At 38.9% G+C, this 19,713-nt stretch overlaps 1 protein-coding gene across 2 annotated transcripts in view; it reads right to left on the bottom strand.

The window, feature by feature from the left end:
* Positions 1-1,308: 1,308 nt before the first annotated feature.
* TBCA (tubulin folding cofactor A) overlaps positions 1,309-19,713 on the bottom strand; it is a 56,083-nt gene continuing 37,678 nt past the window's right edge. For both annotated transcript variants that reach the window (XM_061620175.1, XM_061620182.1), the window contains exons 2-4: positions 14,612-14,717; positions 10,130-10,216; positions 1,309-4,401 (exon numbers count right to left, since the gene is read on the bottom strand). In XM_061620175.1, the coding sequence (XP_061476159.1) occupies positions 4,321-4,401; positions 10,130-10,216; positions 14,612-14,717 (274 nt within the window). In that variant the 3' untranslated portion in view covers positions 1,309-4,320. The remainder of the gene's footprint in view (positions 4,402-10,129; positions 10,217-14,611; positions 14,718-19,713) is intronic.

The raw sequence follows: 19,713 nt of genomic DNA, 5'->3' as shown, positions 1-19,713 counted from the left end.
AGAGATACAGTCACTCCTAAAGAAGCCCACTCTGGCCCCAACAGTGTGTGACAGCTACCAACCTATTGCAAAAAAGTGGGGAGGGAAAGGGTGATGGCAGGGCAGCTGCAGATGTTCTTCAAAAATACACATTATCTAGACCCCTTCCAGTCTGGATTCAGGACTGATTCAGCCTTGGCCACTTTGATGACTTTTATCAAGAGACAAGGAGAATGAAACCTCTCTCCTTCTGAAGGAGGGATACTCAGTACTCAACCTCTCTCGTCCTGCAGTTTTTGAAACCATCAACCATGGTATCCTCCTAGACCAGCTCTGTGGGATGGGTATTAGGGGGTACTGTTTTACACTGGTTCTGGAGTTGTTTCCAGAGTAGAATTGGAAGAGTATTCCTTGGCCCTGTGGCAATTGTGGTATGGGGTTCTGCAGGGCACAATTTTATGCCCAACGCCATTTAACATCTATGTGAAGCCACTGGGGGCAGTCATTAGAGGATTTGGACAACAGTATCATCAATACACATCAGAAGCACATAGGTAGCTTGGGGGTACTCCTGGATCCATCTCTGTCACTGGAAGCCCAAGTGGATTCAGTGGCTAGGCGCACCCTCTGCCAGCTTCACTGGTGCCACAGCTCTGGCCATTCCTGGATCACAATAGCTTAGCTATGGTAGTCCAGGCATACCTAACCTTTAGAATGGATTACTGCAATGAGCTTCATGTTGGGCTTCCCTTGAAGTTGGCCTGGAAGCTTCAGCTATGGCAAAATGCAGCAGCAGGACTATTGAAGGGGATGTCCTATCAACAGTGGGTAACACCTCTGCTGAAATAGCTGCACTGGCACATAGACCACAGGGCTACATTCAAGACCTTCCCATTGGCATATAAAACCCTAACATGGGGTCAGATTACCTCTGAAAACACCTTGCCTTATATACCAGTCCCTGACCACTTCTCAAGAGACATACCTAATAGTCATACATTCCTGAGATTTGTCCTCTGTTCACTAAGACCAGGGCTTTTAGTGTAGTAGTCCTGCCTTTTAGAATGTGCTTCCAACTAACATGAACCAGGCTCTTATCATACCGGCATTTTAGCACCTGCTTAGAATTCATGTTCATCCAGGCTTTCTCTGAGGTGTGACCCAGCTATGTTGATGTATTAATCAGGTTTATTGTTTTATGATGTATTCTGTATTTGTTTTATCAATGTAATTTCACTGTTGATTTTATGTTGTACGCAACCATATATATATTAAGCTGATGGAGAAAGGTTTTTTTTCTGAATAAACAATAGTTTAACACTGTTAGACTTTTTTGAAACAATTTTTTTTAATGGTATTTCAAGTAGATCTTGTTGCAGGCAGAAAATTAATACAAATCGATCATAGGCTCTGTATGTACATCACTCCAAACCATTTTAATTATTATTTTCCAATAATTACCATATTCTATAACCAATAATACAACAGACATAGGGTAGTTAGGGAGACACGTAACAGAGGGGAAGAGGAAAGGGGCCACCAACATCAGCCACAACAGCAGCTTGGTCTCAATTGTTACAAGATTCTCTCTCTCTCTCCAGACAACTATTTCCATGTATTGCATAGTACTCTTTTCCAGGGTACTTCCCTTACTCCTAGTTGTGTTTTCAGCACATAGTGGGGCCAGCAGATTATAGCTCCTTAACACTGCTTAGATATATTTCCATCAAACACTTAGCTCGCCACAAAGCAACGCTGTTGTGTAAAACAGGGATTAAAAATGTTTCACAGCTGCAGTACTTAAACAAGAATTAACCACGGAACGAGCAGCTACCATCAAGCCACTTTTTTTAAAAAATGACTAAAGCAGTAACTAAGTTGTCAAGACAGCTAAAATGGCAAATGTGGTTATAAATATGGAACTGAAAAAACAATTTAACTCAAGGCAATCGGGGGGGGGAAGCTGAAAATTTGGAAGATTTGGAAAATCTTACTGCAAGAGCTTCAATTTAGATATTAAAATCCATGCAATCTCAGAATTAGAAAGTAATAGACATGATAGTCTTCCTAATGCAGTGGTTTACATAGCTTCTTCCAGACCTACTTTGAGTCATATTTTGACAGCATACGTTAGTGCATGATAAAATGGAAATTGGAAAGTCTTGAGACATAGTTATATGTAAAGACAAGATATATCAAGATCTCCACAACTTTCACTCCCTTGTATACAAAGGAGAACAAGTTCAGGCATTTCAGGACCTTTACCCAGATATGCTACGCAGAACATTTAAACTGCAAATAAGAGCAGTCCAAGGAAATGTAGACAGCATATAGATGTGGGTTTCTGTTTAAACTGCTTTTGAAGCAGAAGGGATCAGTTCTCTCTGCAGCTACAGGAAATGTATCTCCTAGATCACCTGGATTTGGGAGCTCCCCAAACACATAATCTTCCCCAATTTACTTTATTTTTCCAAACTATACCAGTTTTGTACCTCCTACGTGTATTTACTTATCTTGGCACACAGAGGCTTCTGGAGTGGTTTATCAATAAGGGGAATCAATCAAAATAATACTCTTTATAGGCTACCTATGAGGGGCAGTTTCTGTGTTCCAAATCTAACTGTATTATGATACAGTTCAGCTTAAACCAACAAATGTGATTTGAAACATGGAAGCAGTGCCACAGAAATTCATGGAACTCTCATCCAATTCCCTCCCTCAAACCTATGCTGTACTTCAGGGTGGTGTTGTATGTGGGGCAGGTAGAGATGCAGCTGGATTGGCTGCATGACCAAGGTCCCTGTGGAGCTAAATCCTGCAGAAAGCAGGGTCGAACTCACCACCCACTAGCCTGCTGGATTGGCTGTGCAACCAAGTTCCCCATGGGGAGCTTGAATGCACAGCTGATCCCTGGTTTGCCCAGCCCATTTCCAAGCACCTGACAACCAGCAGGTGGGGGGGCACTTGGGAATGTCAGGTGATTGACAGATGGGTTGTCCCAGCCAATCCCAAAGATGGTCCACAGGGGTGGGGACCAATAACGATCTGGCCCACCTGGCGAAAAAGGTTCCTCACCCCATCGTACTTGGTTCTGTGTTTTATATGGATGCTTTGTGCAACTCCTTCCTACTTATGTAACACTGAAGTTACAGGCAGGCAAATTAACCCCATCAGTTTCTTCTCTACCTTTTTTAAAGTACACTCTCTCTTTAGTAACAAAGACAAATGCTCTCACAACTTACACTGTTTGCAACATGGAATGTATAGGTTTAGAAACTACGAGAAAGGTAGCCGCTTAACTATTCCTCAGTTAAGGAACAGCTCCAAAATGTAATGGCAATTTGGTTGCAGATGCACAAAATCGGAGCATCACTATTACTGAGCAAATGTGTATTACAACAAATCTCAACTTTAAGGGATTGCTATCTATAATATATAACTTCTTAGCATCAGACTCCTGCAGCACAACCAAGGGATTGCACTAACATGGGAAGCTGATCTTAGTAGTACCACATTGGAAAGCCAGTGTCATCCATTTGATTTAAACAGCTCCTTAGATGCACCTGGCAATAGTCAGGGAAAACTAATACACCATTGGAATCACCTCTACAGTATCTACAGAAAGTAGGTGTAATGAGGAGGATTTTATGCTGTGTATATGGTGGAGATGCAATGCTATTGTCACCGTTTATAGGGAATGAAGTAGCTACTAACATCAGCCAGTCTCTACAATCAAATCCCAAATTGGCTCTATTATCTATATTTGGGGAAGAGCATGATATATTATTGCACAAATCTCTTATATTTCCTCAATACAAATATCCTGTATTGTACACAACTGGGAATCTGGAGCAGCAGTCTATCTGTAACAGGGTTGCAAAAGTTTGATACTGGGCACTTGTAGCAAAAATGAGACACAAAGCCAGATTCTCCAGTTGAATGGTCAAATCTGACTTTTTCTAAACGAGCCATTTTTAACTGTTGTCAATAGGGATTTGCTTCCTGTGGGACCATCTGAAACTCACTGATCACTTTGGACAGACACCTTATGTTGATAGCCTGATTTAACCCTGAAGGTTGTTATAGTTCCACAAAATATTTTTTGTACTACCACTCATAAAAAAATGCTCTTTGCTTGTTTTCTTTTTTTTTATTTGTAGTTTGTATTTTGGTTATACAACTTTCAATGAATTTTTTCCCAAAAAATGTAAAGAAAGATAATAAAAGATCATTTGAGCACATCATAATTCCTAACGCTACTTGAAAAAATACAGCAGTGGCCAAACATTAATGAAGTGAATCAATGGACCCAAGGCATACATAAAATAGTGAAGAATCAATCTAGGCTTCTAACTTTATTGACTCCAGTACTGAACGTGCATCTTTATATTCTTCAGATTCTTCCAACTCTTTTTCATTTTCCTGAAAAAAAACAGAACACTTTTTACTGTTTTAAAAATTACTAACCCCCCCCCAAAAAAATCCTAAAACCATTTGTTTACATAACTACCATCCTGTAAAGACTAAACCTTTGTGGAGAGAAGCTTTGAGGTGCATCATGAAGGAAGCTTTTTTCACTTCAGTGCCAGACACACAGTGCGATATCCAACGTTAGCCATATTCAGAGTAGGTCCACTGATTTCAGTGGGTCTATTCTGAGTATGACTAAGACTAGATATCGCCCATTATGACTAGCAGTACAGCACATAATACTCCATTTATCACTATCAGCTGTTACTCATAGAATAGTGATGGGAAAGTGTGATGTAGCTATTAGCACATTGGAATTTGGCTGGGCAGACTTGGGCTGACATCCCCGATCAGTCATGTGGCCTGTCTTCAATCCTATGCATAATTACCTGGAAGCAAGCTCCACTGAAGGCAGTGGTGCTTACTACTGACTGCACACATTCAACTTGGAAAACACACTGAGCTTAAATAAATGATCTTCAGCCAACTGAAATGCAACCCTTAGCTTTTAATTAGAAATGCAAGCAAACTTGCAAAGAAATGTTACTATTTACACTGCTAGCATTAGGCATGAACCCCAAATGAAAGAAGTACTCAGCCTCTGCTTATTATTCTCATTCTCTGACTTCCTCTAATCTGTAATCTTTTACAATAGTAAAATTAGAAAGCCCTGTTAGAATATTTATTTGCCAGAGCAAGGAAAACACTAATCCTGCTGCTCCAGCAGATGACAATCTCTCCTGGAGCCAAGCTGCCCCCACTCCCACCGGTTCCTTCTCTACGAATACAACTGTCCGGGGGGGGGGGCGCTTGTCCTCCATGCTGTATAACATTTACATGAAACTGCTGGGAGAGGTTGGCCAGGGATTTGGGGTGCACTGTTGCCAATACCCAGAAAAGAAAAATGTTTGGTGTCATCTATCTAGTTCTAAGGAGCCAAAGTACTAAATTGGTGCCTCGGGATGGTATTGGATAGAATGGAGACAAATAAATTGAAACTTAATTTAGAGAAGACAAAAGTGGTTCCTCGGGTAGGGCTGATTAGGGAAGAGGAATCTGTCTCTTTTGGATGCAGTAGCACTCCCCTTGAAAATCAGGTCTGTAGTCAGACCATGGTAACATTTATCATCGTTACATCAATACTGGATTACTCAAACATGTTCTACTTGGGATCACAGTTGAAAAGTGTTTGCAAACTTCAGCTAGTCCAGAGTGCAAGAGGACTTTTAAGTTCAGAAAAGAGACAAACATGTGTGGGGACATGATAGAGGTTTATAAAACTATGTATGACGTGGAGGAAGGAGATAAACTCTTCTCCCTCTTTCATAATATCAGAATATCAATCATTCCACTCGACATGGTGAGTGAGACATGTGCCAGCCTTCTTCTCAACTTTAAAGCTGCCAAGGTGGGTGGAGATTGTCCTGGCAACTGCATCCCCACCACCTCTCCAGCTCAAAGGTTGGGAGGAAGGCTGGGAGTGGTTTGTCTCTTGCATAGCAAGGTGTCCCCAGAGCCTTGGCCACTCTGGAACAAAACATTTTTAAGAAACCTGTCAATCTTTCCTGCTCCCTCAAGACACTTGGGGCTCATTCAAGTAGTGGCATGCAACTCGCAATTCTCTCATACGTCCTTCCTTGGGGATAGGCTGTGGGAGGGGCACCACTTGAAGGTGCTTGGTGCACATTCAAGAGGCAGCACCCGCCATAGCACCCTACAACTCTGGACCTTTCCTCAGGAAAGGGGAGGGCTTGTTGGAGAGGGGAGGGCTGACTAGCAACTACAATTTTTGGTTTGGCCAGTAAGGCCAGGTAAAAATTGTACAGCCCTGCCCAAGCATGTGAGATTCAGGATGGACAGAAGGAAGTACATCTTTACATAGTGCATAGTTAAACTATGGAATCCATAGTCAGGGACAAAAGACGACCCTTGCTGGATCAAGCCAAAGGACCATCTAGGCCAGCACTGTTCTCACATTGGGAAGCCTGCTAGTAGGACCTGAGAAAACAGCCCCCTCCTCACTTGTGATACCCAGCAACTGGTATTCAGAGGCATGCTACCTCCAACAGCGGAGGTAGAACATAGTCACCATGGCTAGTAGCAACTGGCAGCCTTATCCATTAATTTGTCTAAACCTCTTTTAAAGCCATCCAACTTGGTGGCCATCACTACCTCCTGTGGGAGTGAATTCCATAGTTTTAACTATGCAGAGGTGAAAGACAGCATGCTTCTGAATACCAGTTGCTGGGAAACAGTAGGAGAGGGCTATTGTCTTCATTGTCCTATTTGTAGGCTTCCCGCAGGTACTTGGGAAAGAAGATGCTGGACTAGATAGGCTTTTGGTTTGATCCAGCAAGGCTCTTCTTATCTTCTTGTGTACTTCAGCAGGCTTTTGATTTCTGTTTGCAGAGTTAATTAATTATTATCTATTGGTTTTGTTTTTATTAGAATGTTTTAAAATGTTTATTTTAATGATTGCAAATATTAACCTTATTTTAAACCATTAGCCATACAATATTGTTAGCCACTCTGAGTATGGTGTAGAAAACTGATATAAATAAACTGAAATAAAACAACATTTATCATTTTTTTTATTTATTTATCATTTTATTTATATCCCAACCTTCCTCCAGCAGGAGCCTAGGTTGGCAAACAAAAGCATTAAAAACAGTTTAAAACATCATAAAAACAGACTTTAAAATACATTAAAACAAAACATCTTTAAAAACATTTTTTTTAAAAAAAAAGCTTTCAAGTACAGTAAATGAAGTACAGGAGTTGTTTATTGGGACGTTTTAATTCAACCATTAAAGAAACACATTATGATTGTTTTAATTTCATGTTAAGCTACTTTGAGGATTGTTTGGAATGGAAAGTGCTTGGCATAAATATTTAAATAAAATGAACAACACATTTATCCAGTAATGACCAACTGCTAAACTGGAGTAGATGAGCTTTGGCTCGAAGTCCTATGCCAACTAATTATTCTTCTTTGCCCTTGTAGAAAAAAAGATGGGAAATAATGCTAAGATGTACTGGTAATAATTCAAATTCATGTTTCCTTGTGCCCCAGCTCAAGAAATATTTCCCAAGGTTGTGGCAGCTTATTTATTTATTTATTGCATTTATATACCGTTTCATAGCCGAAGCTCTCTGGGCGGTTTACAATAATTAAAAACATTAAAAACAAGTATACAAATTTAAACCATATCAAATTAAAACCCTTAAAAACTGATAGGCAAATTAAAAACATGCTATACAAATGCTGTTAAAAAATGCCTAGTAGAAGAGGAAAGTCTTGACCTGGCGTCAAAAAGATAACAGTGTTGGCGCCAGGTGCACCTTGTCGGGGAGATCATTCCATAATTTGGGGTCCACCACTGAGAAGGCCCTCTCCCTTGGGCCAGCCTCCCAGCTTCCCTCAGAGTAGGCACCCAGAGGAGGACCTTTGATGTTGAGCGTAGTGTACAGGTGGGTTCGTGTCGGGAGAGGTGTTCCATCAGGTATTGTGGTCCCAAGCTGTGTAAGGCTTTATACGTTAAAACCAGCACCTTGAATCGGGCACAGAAAAAAAAAGGCAGCCAATGCAAGCAGGCCAGAATGGGTTTTATATGTTCGGACCATCATGTCCCTGTTACCAATCTGGCCGCTGCATTTTGCACAAGCTGCAGTTTCCGAACCGTCTTCAAAGGCAGCTCCACGTAGAGCGCATTGCAGTAATCTAACCTGGAGGTTACCAGAGCATGGACCACTGATGCCAGGTTATCCCTGTCTAGATAGGGGCGTAGCTGGGCCACCAACTGGAGTTGGTAGAAAGCATTCCGAGCCACCTAGGCTATCTGAGCCTCAAGTGACAGAGATGGTTCTAGGAGAACCGCCAAGCTATGAACCTGCTCTTTCAGTGGGAGTGTGACCCCGTCCAGGACAGGTTGGACATCCACCATCCGGTCAGATAAACCACCCACTAACAGCATCTCAGTCTTGTCTGGATTGAGCCTCAGTTTATTAGCCCTCATCCAGTCCATTGTCGCAGCCATGCACTGGTTCAGCACATTGACAGCCTCACCTGAAGAGGATGAGAAGGAAAAATAGAGCTGTGTGTCATCAGTGTACTGATGGCAACGCACTCCGAAACTCCGGATGACTGCACCCAACGGTTTCATGTAGATGTTGAACAGCATGGGGGACAGAACTGACCCCTGTGGAACCCCATACTGGAGAATCCACGGGGCCAAGCAATGTTCCCCAAGCACCACCTTCTGGAGCCAACCCGCCCAGTAGGAGCGGAACCACTGCCATGCAGTACCTCCCACTCCCAACTCAGCCAGTCGTCTTATGAGAGAGAATTAATTTTTTTTCTCAACAACCTCTCTCAGCTTACTAGCTTTGTATAGGAAGGAGAGCGGAAGGGGAATATAGAAAACCAATCACATGGAAAATCTTAAAAAATAGTGGTAAGGTGTGTACTAGTGGACACAGTGTATCTAGTAGCCTAATAAACTTTGGAGCATTCAGCTTAAGAAAGGTAGGCATACCAGTGATCAAGATGATTGCTACTCTAAATATTTTAATGAAGTTATTTCTTTTAAAAGCAGACTAAAATATTTTTCTTTATACAAAAGTAATAGTAAATTACCTCTATTAAACAGAGGCATTATTTTTACATGTTATTTATTCAATTCTTTTCCCACCCTTCACCACAAGGTTTCAGGGCAGGTTACAGCAATTTAAAAATACAGTATTAGCTAATCAGCTAAACATGTCATTTTTCTTTGGCAGTGTTGTGATAGAAAGCACCTAGACACAAAGGGCCAATGCATCAGGATATTCAGTGTTACCTCCCCCTGCTAACTTGAACCATGTAATATTGGTACAAACCTTAGCCACAATTAATGCTACTGAGGATTCCTCCTTATCTGGACTTTGACACCAAGGTCTGAAGCAGATTTCATATCCTGGTTAATGTGACCTTCAGGTTAGCATTAACTTTGGCTAAGATCAATCTCAACACAATCCTTAGCCATGGTTAAGCTTGGTGGGGAACTGTGGAGACAGAACATACACTGCATTGTTATTGGGTTTTTTTTTACATTTTTATCTCATTTTTCCTCAGGGTGATGTGCCTAGTCTCCCCCATCCAAATTTTATCCTCACAGCAACCTTGTGATATAGTCTAAGCTGAGAGACGATGGTGGCCCAAAAGCTCTGAGAGCGGGAATTTGAACTTGAGTCTCTACAGGCCTGATATCAATTGCACCTCACTAGCTTTACATCTACACCAGACCACAAAATACAGTGGGCAGAAATTAAAGGCTGCATGCTTAAAGAGTTTAAACATTAATTAACTAGAGCTTTAGTTGATTCATTGCTGGGGCAATTTTTTAATTTATGTGTCTGAAATTGAGGGGGCAAGCTTTGGGTGAGGGAGGCGGTATTTTGGTTTGGGATGTATTACTGTAAGAGGAAATAAACATCAAATATGGCTTTTCCTTCTAACAGCAAGTGGCAGGTTTGGTTTAAATTCTCAGTTTCTCCAGTATCCCTGAAAGACATCTGCTTTGAGGTTATGTTAACAAGGTGATGTATGCAGTCTTTCAATTGAATATCTACTCTTCATCTTGATCAATCAACTGAAAATATTCAGTTGACAGCCCTACATGATTTTTTCTTCTGTACTTACTAATAGCTGAGCAAGATCTGCATGTGCTGCTTCCAATCTGCGTTGGCAATCAGGAATCATCATTCGAGATTCTTGCAAGATCTCAGTCTGCAAAACAGAAGTGCATGAAGTACATGAACTGCACAACTTTAACATACAACTACTTTTTTTCTAGCTGCTTAAAATCATGCAAACACATTGAAGTTAGATTCATATATACAATATAATATTAAAGAGTACTCAAGAATACTTTTCAAAAACAAACCAAGAACTACTAAAAGCTTTCCATGAAATATTTGATTTTTAAAAAACTATTTAATATAAACTATTTCCCCTGCTGTCAAAAACAGCTTCTTCCAAAATGGGATCAGCTGGTTATATAAATATCTCCTGCATCTTTGGGGTAATAAATAAAAACAGTGTTCAGATAATACCACACAGAGATAATTACTGCATGGAAAAAGTTATTGAGTTATTGATCACATTGTATGCTCACTGCAGGAGGTTCTGACTAAAAGACAAAGGTAAAGAAAATGAAAAGCAAAGACCAGCAGGCTCATATTTTTGATGCTTATCATGCATAAAAAGTTATTACCCATTCTTGGGTTTTGTTATAGGAGAGAGATTATTCTCACCATGCTTTTTGAGTAAAATTACCAATCTGGCACCCCACTGAATCTGAACATCTTGCATACATCTACACAAGACAATTTTGTAATTGCACAGAAAACCATCTTATATTATTTCATGGAATTTTTTAACCCTCAAATTCATGCACTGAAAAGGTAGTGTACACAGCTGATTCTATAATGTATCCAACTTGGCTGGAAATGAAAATCAATTAACAAATCTATTGTGAAGATTCTTAAAGCAATTATATGAATTTTAAGCCCTCACATATTTGCACTTAACAAAACTATTAAAATAATTCAATGTGTGTAATTGCAAGCACCTATAGTCATGAAAAGAATATGCCCGCAACATGGCTGGCACGTAGACAGAGCAACAAGTTCTGTATTCAGAAGAAAAGCATGAATTCCAGCTTCTAAAAGTTTCTACTTTGAATTTACTTTTTATAATGTTGTTGCTTCTTTCATGTTATAAAGTACTGTTGTACCAAGAGCTATTAGTTTCTTATTAGCTACCAGACCAAGGTATCTCAAATGATGCCAGAGTGAGCTTCCAACTAAGATAACCAGAAAGCATTTCAAGCTCCACATGTAGCTATGGGTGAAACCAGACATACCATAGGAGATCCATGATCAGATTCATATATTTTTCTCTTTCTACACAGCTTCTTCCAAGACTAGGGATACAACAGTGGGAGACAGAGATCTAGCCACACTATTTCCCAAATTCCAACTCCTATTTCACAGCTACTATTAATCTCAGGGGTGCAGGAACAGCTACTCATGTTTCCTCTAATGGAGCTAACAGTTAGGTTAGAACAAAAGAAGAGACAGAGGTGGAATGGGTTAATCTGGCTCCCAAAATCTTGAAATCCTTGTGGCTTTCACTAAAGAGATAGACCACCTGAAATGAAGGGGGGAATGGTGTGGCAGTGAGAAATGAAGCACTGTGTGTCCATGGTTCACAACAGATGCTACTGGAGGTTGCTGATTCATAGGGTCACCATAAGTTGTGATTGACTTGAAGGCACATCACAACAACAACAAATGTCCATGGCATTGAGTCTAAATGTCTCTTAGCATGTTAAACAGCATAACAGCTACTTATGTTGATGTAGCAGTTGAATTAAGGGGTATAAACATTCGGTATTTTAAAACATTCTTATTTCTATGAGGCTTTCAGTAGGAGAAAATAAGTATAAGGAGCCTGAAAGACATCATGTGAATCAACATGAGGATGATTAAAGAAGTCCATGCTTATATAGCTATATCCCTTTGCTATACTGTAAAAAACTAAAAATGTGTTGAAAATGTGTTGTTTTTTAAGCTGCAGCTCACTATTGAATAGTATCTGACCCCAATGCCAGGTTGGAAAAACATTTTTTCCAGTTATAAAAGAGTCAAAAAATCTTTTTAATTTACTTTATTAGAAAACTATACAAAAAGTGTACCAAATCATACAATAATATAACAATACATTCTCAATGCATTGTGAACTAAGAATCAAGAAGTTCTTTAAGATATCAACAGCTAAACAGATCTGTGGTGATAGATTTCATGCATCTCTAGATAAGGGTCTTAATTTTTTTTCTTCTTAAGTGAACACAGTAAGATACCTTTATTTCATTTTAAATATAGAAACTGATGCTGAGTGTGACAATGGCGAACCTCTGTCCATAGCAAAACTGAAATCTGAATTCAGTTCTCTCCACTAGATAATACTGGCCGAGATGCAATGTTTTTTAGGTTAATGGAGTGAACCATCACGTATGCACCAAACATTCACTAACTGGGGGTGGGGATCTGGTGCTTGGCTATGAGGGAATTATTGGGAATTAATAAATTGTGGTTTGCTGGTCTTACATGGGGTTAATTTTGAGGATCGTTCTATACCTTGAAATGTTATTTTTGCATTGTGACTTGTTAGCTTCCTTGTTCCTCAGAAAGTAAGTAGCACATATTTTAAAATAAAATATTGACTTATTAATCTAGGGGTGGGCAGAAAGTAGATTAGGATCTTTGGGCAATTTCCAATAGATCAGAAAGGTTTCTGATTACTAGTTATCTAACAATAGCAACAACTAAAAAAAGTCCTGTCTGCCCAAATTAGGGTGCTGAAAAAGAAAGGTGGGGGTGGGGAAACCAGGGGTGCATTTTAGATGTAAAAGCACTTATGAGCTTGGTTCTGGGCTGCACATGTGCTCAGAGGCACCTAATTCTTAGCATATGTCTGTCCATCTGAGTCCCTATTTTGTACTTTCTGGTTGGTAGACCTCAGGGTTCTCGTACAAAACAAAGTACATTCCACAAGCTTGTAGTCTGCCCACTGCATGTCTTACGCTTCTGAATACTGCATTAGGATACTAAAGTTCTGTTCATTTTTTCCAGTTTTCCCTATAAGATTAGAGAGAACTGCAAATATGCCAGAAATTTTACTGAGGCAAGTTCCCTAAGACATAAGAGCCTGCTGGATCAGGCCAGTGGCCCATCTATTTCAATGGCCCTGAAATTGCTTCCTTAAGAAAAAGAGACAATGTTAAACCATGTTCTCAGAAGATTTTACATGTTCCATGGAGATCCTATAGAGCAGCCTTTCCCAGATTTTGCTAGTCTACAATTCCTATCATACCTGGCTGGGGCTGGTGTGAGTTGTTGTCCAACATTTGGGGACCCAAAGGTTGGGAAAGGTTGCTCTAGAGCAGATTTGAACAGTGGGGGGATTCAGGGAGAAGGAAAGGTAGATGGAAGTCCCACTCGCAAGTGGAAGTCTGCTTGTGTAACATTGGATTCCACCCTAGAGCTTATTAAACTCTTAATATTTCAAGGGCAGCAGGGTTTGAAACGGCTCATGAGTGGGTATGAGCAGACAGCTGAAGAGCCAGCAAGGCAAGGAGAGAGTACAAAAAATGGAATACAACAGCATCAAGGACAGGCAGCACCATTAAATGTCTAGAGATGCACCAAAGCCATAAAAGTGATAAGCACTGTATCTTAAGGCAAAGGAGTTTCCATATACTATGAACCCTGAAAGCTATTACAGGCTACCAATGACCAGGTATCTCATCCCAATGGTCTTGTTGCTGTGATTTTTTCAAACTGTTTGTATTTCTAGAACTAAGTAGGCAAATAATTTTTACACCCAAAGTCAAGAAATACAGTCCAGACTGCAGGCAGATGAGATAAAGTTTAACTCCTCTCCCTGGGGGCTCAACTTGGAGACTTCTAGAATAGCACTGAATATTTTTTGTGTCCACAAAGCCACACATCTATGGCTTGTGAAATAAGTAATGAATGAACTACAGTAAGAATAATAATAATAAATTTAATTTTTGTGTCGCCTATCTGGCCGAAACCACTCTAGGCGACGTACAACATTAAAGTTCAAATACAATATAAATACATAATAAAATACAGTGCAGTCAACAATAATCATTTTAAAAGCAGCAGTACAGAACAGTTTAGGGCCATCAATAGACAGTTTTAAAACAATATAAAGAAATTAGCCCACCCCGGGGACCCCAAAGGCCTGTCCAAAGAGCCATGTTTTCAAGGTTCGGCGAAATGTATCTAGGGAAGGGGCATGGCGAAGATCGAACGGGAGGGAGTTCCAGAGAGTGGGGGCTGCCACTGAGAATGCCCTCTCTCTAGTCCCCACCAACCTAGCTGTTTTCATTGGTACACAAAGTTGTTGTAACAGCTACTGGTTACAAACAGTAAAAATCTGACAGATAGGCTATTTAGACTGCTCCTTTATATCTGACAGTTTATGAATCTGAAACAAGATTTTTTTTTTGGCATCTTATGATTACACAAGATCTTTTAGTTTAAAAGTAAAAACTGATAACATGTATTAAAGAGCTACGGAATTCTTTACCTGCTTTTTAATTGCATAATTCTCTCCATCTTCAGCTTTCATTTTCTCAATCTTTTCTTCTAGCTGGTTTGCTTCTTTTTCATACATAATCTTTTCTTTTGCCAAGCTACACACAAAAATAATGAATTATTTTTTATTATAAAAACCAGTACAAGCTTTCCTAACTGGAAAGTTATACACATGATACAACAGAATAATTTCTAAATATTGAAGCAATTCCATGAGAACCACTTACATTACTCAACTTTTAAAATGTTCTACTATTCAATAAATCTTACTTTAATTGTATATTGAAATACCATATATAGCTTGGGATTCAAAGATCTGTTCAGGTTCAAGCAAGACTTGACCAGTGGAATGTTAGACTTTTTTTCCTTTTCAAAAGCTGACCTCAACGCTATATCAAACTGCTTTTTTAATACTATTTAGTTTCAAAAAAGGTTTATCACATAGTATTATTGTTGTTATATGCCTTCAAGCCGATTATGACTTATGGTGACCCTATGAATCTTTTTTTAATATATATATATTCATAGGGTTTTCATGGTCAGAGGTATTCAGAGGTGGTTTACCTTTGCCTTCCTCTAAGCCTACGGCACCCAGTATTCCCAGACAGTCTCCCATCCAAGTACTAACCAGGCCTGAACCGGCTTAGCTTCCGAGATCAGACGAGATTGGGCATGTTCAGGGTAGCTGTCTGTATAAGAAAAAAGTCTAAAGCCTACTTTGGCTCATGGAACTAATTGTACAGTTCTTTGGATCCTAGCTGTTGTTTTCCCAACTGATGTTTCTCACTTCCACCCATGCCAAATGCAGAATAAGGATGTCTGGATCCGACTCAAGGTATCTAGCAGCCAAGACCGAAGTAATAATAATTAGTGGGCCTTGCAGCTTAGAGAAAGTGGGGCTCCAAACACTGACAGTATTATTTATTTATTATTTGATTTATATCCTGCCCTTCCTCCCAGCGAGAGCCCAGGGCGGCAAACAAAAGCACTAAAAACACTTCGACATCATTAATACAGACTTTAAAATATATTAAAACAAACCTTTTTTAAAGCTTTCAAAACATATTTTTTTAAGAAAAAATTAAAAACATATATATTTTTTAAAAGGTTTAAAAACACATTTAAGAGCAATTCCAACACAGACGCAGGCTGGGACAAGGTCTCAACTTTAAAGGTTTGTTGAAAGGTCTTCAACTGGCGCTGAAAAGATAACAGAGATGGCATCTGTCTAATATTTAAGGGGAGGGAATTCCACAATATACAGAGTACACAGTAGTCAACGATTTTTGGTCACTCAGACTCACAGCTTTGGTATAATCTCAATTCACTGCTAAATCCGGTTGCCCAGGTAACAACAGTGGCCATGAATGCTTTTATCTGGTAAAGCTACATTGTTCTCATAGATTGCTAGATTGTTAACATAGCAACAATCATATGTATTTTCTACTTTTGAGGCTATACTACTGATGTATTTTTTACTACTACTACTACTACTACTACTACTACTACTACTACTGCATTTATATCCTGCCTTTCTTCCAAGAAGCTGAAAGTGGTCTACGTAATTCTTCCCCTCTCCATTTATCCTCATAACAACCCTGTGAGGTAGGTTAGGCTGAGAGACAGTGACTGGCCCAAGATCTCCCAGTGAGCTTCATGGCCAAGTGGGGATTTGAACCCTGGTCTTCCAGGTCATAATCCAACACTCTGCTTTGCCACACTGGTTCTCTCTTTTGTGTGGGGCTTTCCTTGAGGACAGTCAAAATGACGTGGCTTATCTTTAACAGAAGGTGTTCCAACATCTGCCCTATTCAATAATGCCTTTGATATCAAAATATCAGAGACCAAATAATCTGAGCTTAAAATACTTAAGATACTGCCTCCAATCCTATGTTCCATCAAAGCCTCAGTAGACAGCATCATCTTCTAAGTTTACCATCTTTGTGGCAAGGGGTATTTTGATAGCCGAGGAAGGAAGGCCCAATCACAGAAGCCTCACCCCAACCCTTCTCCTGGAAAGAATGCAAGACTCTGATGCAATACTCTTTCGGTAACCAAAGATTTGGGGGAAAGAGGTATTCCAGTGTTGCTATTCAGCCACCTCTGCAGGATGGGCTACATCAAAATAAATACCATGCTGACATTGTCAGTCCACAACAATAGAGTCTATGTAGAACACCAAAAGAGGTTATTCATTAAATCATGATAAAGAGAAAAGGTAGTAAAAGTATCTTATTGCTGTCAAATCAAGAGTCATGTTTTGCTTAATATGCAGTTTAAAGCTGTGCAAGTATTGGGTTGGATCCAGACTTCATTCCTGCCAGTGGTGTGTGTGTATATATATGTCTGTGTGTCAGATAATTTTGCTGATTCCCCTTCCCCCTGCAGCTTCCTTGGCAAATATTTCTTCCCCCCGCATCCCTTCCCTGGATCAATGGCCTTCATTGGGCAAAATGAACCTTTCCATCTGGGGAAGGTAAAGTCTGGATCAAACACACTCTCTATGTTTTAATACCAGTGCTCTCCTTGTGGATTGTCTGTCCACAAGCAGCTCTTTATTCTTCCCAGTCATTATTTATTATCTGCACTGCACAGGACAAAATGTGTGTACGAATATTGTAAGTTTATTTATCAGGCAGGGTCTTTTGTGTATTGGCTCTGGAGTGGCATGGATGGTTTTTATTTGTATTTTTAAATTGCTAGTTGTGAACAGTTTTTTGTTGAAAGCCTGTCTATAAATTGTGTAAATAATAAAATTACTTCGTAGATGGAAATACAGGGCAGACAACTCAACTCACATTGGTGACTAATAGTTGGAAGCTTTGCTATATAGTGACATGAAGAGCCCTCTTTAAAAACATTGATTCTTTAGGAATTCAGAAAGGATGTGACCACAATCACTATATCCTAATATCTGATGCTATAGTAACACAAAAACCAAACTGTACCTTTATTGAAGTAAGTAGTTCACTTATTGATTATTGATCAGAAAATTCAATTCTACCATGAGCAATCACAGAAATTCAGAAGTGTGTTAAAGTTGTTGACTTGACTTGAATAAACTAATTTTTCTTAAAATAGGATTGTCTTCAACCAATTCCTTTTGTCAGTTGTAGTATTTTCTTCCCAAAGTAAATTAAAGTTATTATATAGGGCAAAAGTATAAATACCAGACCTAAGAGACACAATCTGTAACTTATATAACAGATACCAGTGTGCTGTCCAAACAATACATACTATATGAATTTTGTTTTTCAGTAAGAAACAAACAAAATCTGAGCTTTACTGATTTATTAAGTTGAATATTGCTGAATAAATCAAGACATCAAACTGTTGTACTGACAGTCTAGCTTTATTCAGATGACACCCAAACAAGCTTAAGGTTTTGTACTAGAATACACCATACTTGAATAAAGACAATGGATCCAAACATTCTTGAAATGGTTTCTTCAAGAGTTACGGGACATTTTTTTTAAAAAGGTGACCCATGCAGCACAGTACTTTCATTTCAACACAACCAAGCTTAAGCTATTTAAAAATTATGGCTTATAGTTTTATTAGTGAAGTTATGTCAAACTGAACAATTTCCACCAATTTCCTGAATTCACTACAACTTTTTGTGCCTTTAGACTGGTTGTCCATGTTCCATGAATCCCAACTACATGACAGTGAAAAGAACATGAATAAATCCACACTTTCCAAGCCCTCACTAATATAACCAAAAGGTAATACACAAACTGTAGATCTACATACTGTGTAAAGCATGTTACCAAATGTAAGTTTTTGATTGAAAACACTGAGTATGACTGAGCCAATCTTAAACAGTAAAGCCCACGCGATTTCAAATAGGAAAGAACAACACAATTTAGGTAAGAGATTTTTTAAATGAGACTTAAGTTTTTGTTAACTCTGGTCTTATTATTGTACCCAGTGTAACTTTTAGGGCAGAAATTTAGACTAATCTAGGATTACACCTTCTTTGCTAAGCATTCAGATGCAGTTTCTTAAGCATATAAAGTTTATACTACATTTCAAAAATTGATTAATCTATAATGAACATTTAAATTCTGATTATTCTAATATAATTTTGCACCTTCATTTTGATGTTATACTAATCCAGTGAGCATTCAGAATTAAACATCCTTGTGTATTTTTGAGTATTCAGTGTTTAGGAACTTTTGTTACTTAAAAGTCATGCTGATGTAAAAGCATAGAAAGACAGATTTGAAGTACGCTTAAAACTCAGTAGGATGATACGGTATATGCTAGAATAAGAAGTGTCCTTAATAAACTTACTAGCTTCAACAAAGAGGTTTACACTTGAGCAGTTACATATATTTTCAGAAAACAAAGGGGCTGTATCCAATGAAGTTCTACTCGAAGTAGACCCATGAAGTCCATTAAGTTAGTTGTGCTCATTAATTTCAATGTCTCTACTCAAAGTATGACTCATATTGGATGTAACCCAAGGTAGCATTTGTTTTAGTACTGAAGCAGCATATCTTAGCAATATAGGTAATTATCATAGGAATGACTAGCCTGAACAGGCAAAGAATCCCAACAAAAAGTTTTTTCTTTCCTTAGAGGCTATACATTAAAATTTAAAGCAGAATATATTCCACAACCTGAGTCAGACTGAATACACACTATGTTTCATTCTGGTCTTCACAGATGGAGTAAAAATGCTTAGCCTTTCTCTCTGAAATCAGAGTTATCAGTCTTGTACCGCATTATTTGCAAAATACAACATTGCAAGTCCTGCTGAACTGGCAGAGAACTGTGCATTGAGCATGCTTAACTTGCAATATCACAGCCGGAGCATATTGATTCACATACTTTTATCATGATGTGCATCCCACTCCTATCAAACACTTTTTCTGAACCAGAGTTTTTGTTATGTACTCGACTCAGGCATGCTCTAAGAATTTTAAGGACACAACATATTTAGGTATGAGAAATTATTGCACAAATAACCATAGAAAATATTTAAAAAGCCACAATGTGGGTAAATAGTCACTCCTGAATTTCAATTAATTCTGTGCTGTAATTGAAAATCAAAATCAATTAACTGCATTCACTTTGAAATTAAATATA

The sequence above is a fragment of the Rhineura floridana genome, chromosome 1, assembly GCF_030035675.1.
Source record: "Rhineura floridana isolate rRhiFlo1 chromosome 1, rRhiFlo1.hap2, whole genome shotgun sequence".
Classification (NCBI taxonomy): Eukaryota; Metazoa; Chordata; class Lepidosauria; order Squamata; family Rhineuridae; genus Rhineura; species Rhineura floridana.
The sequence above is the reverse complement of the archived record's forward strand: the minus strand, read 5'-3'. Positions and strand labels throughout refer to the sequence as shown.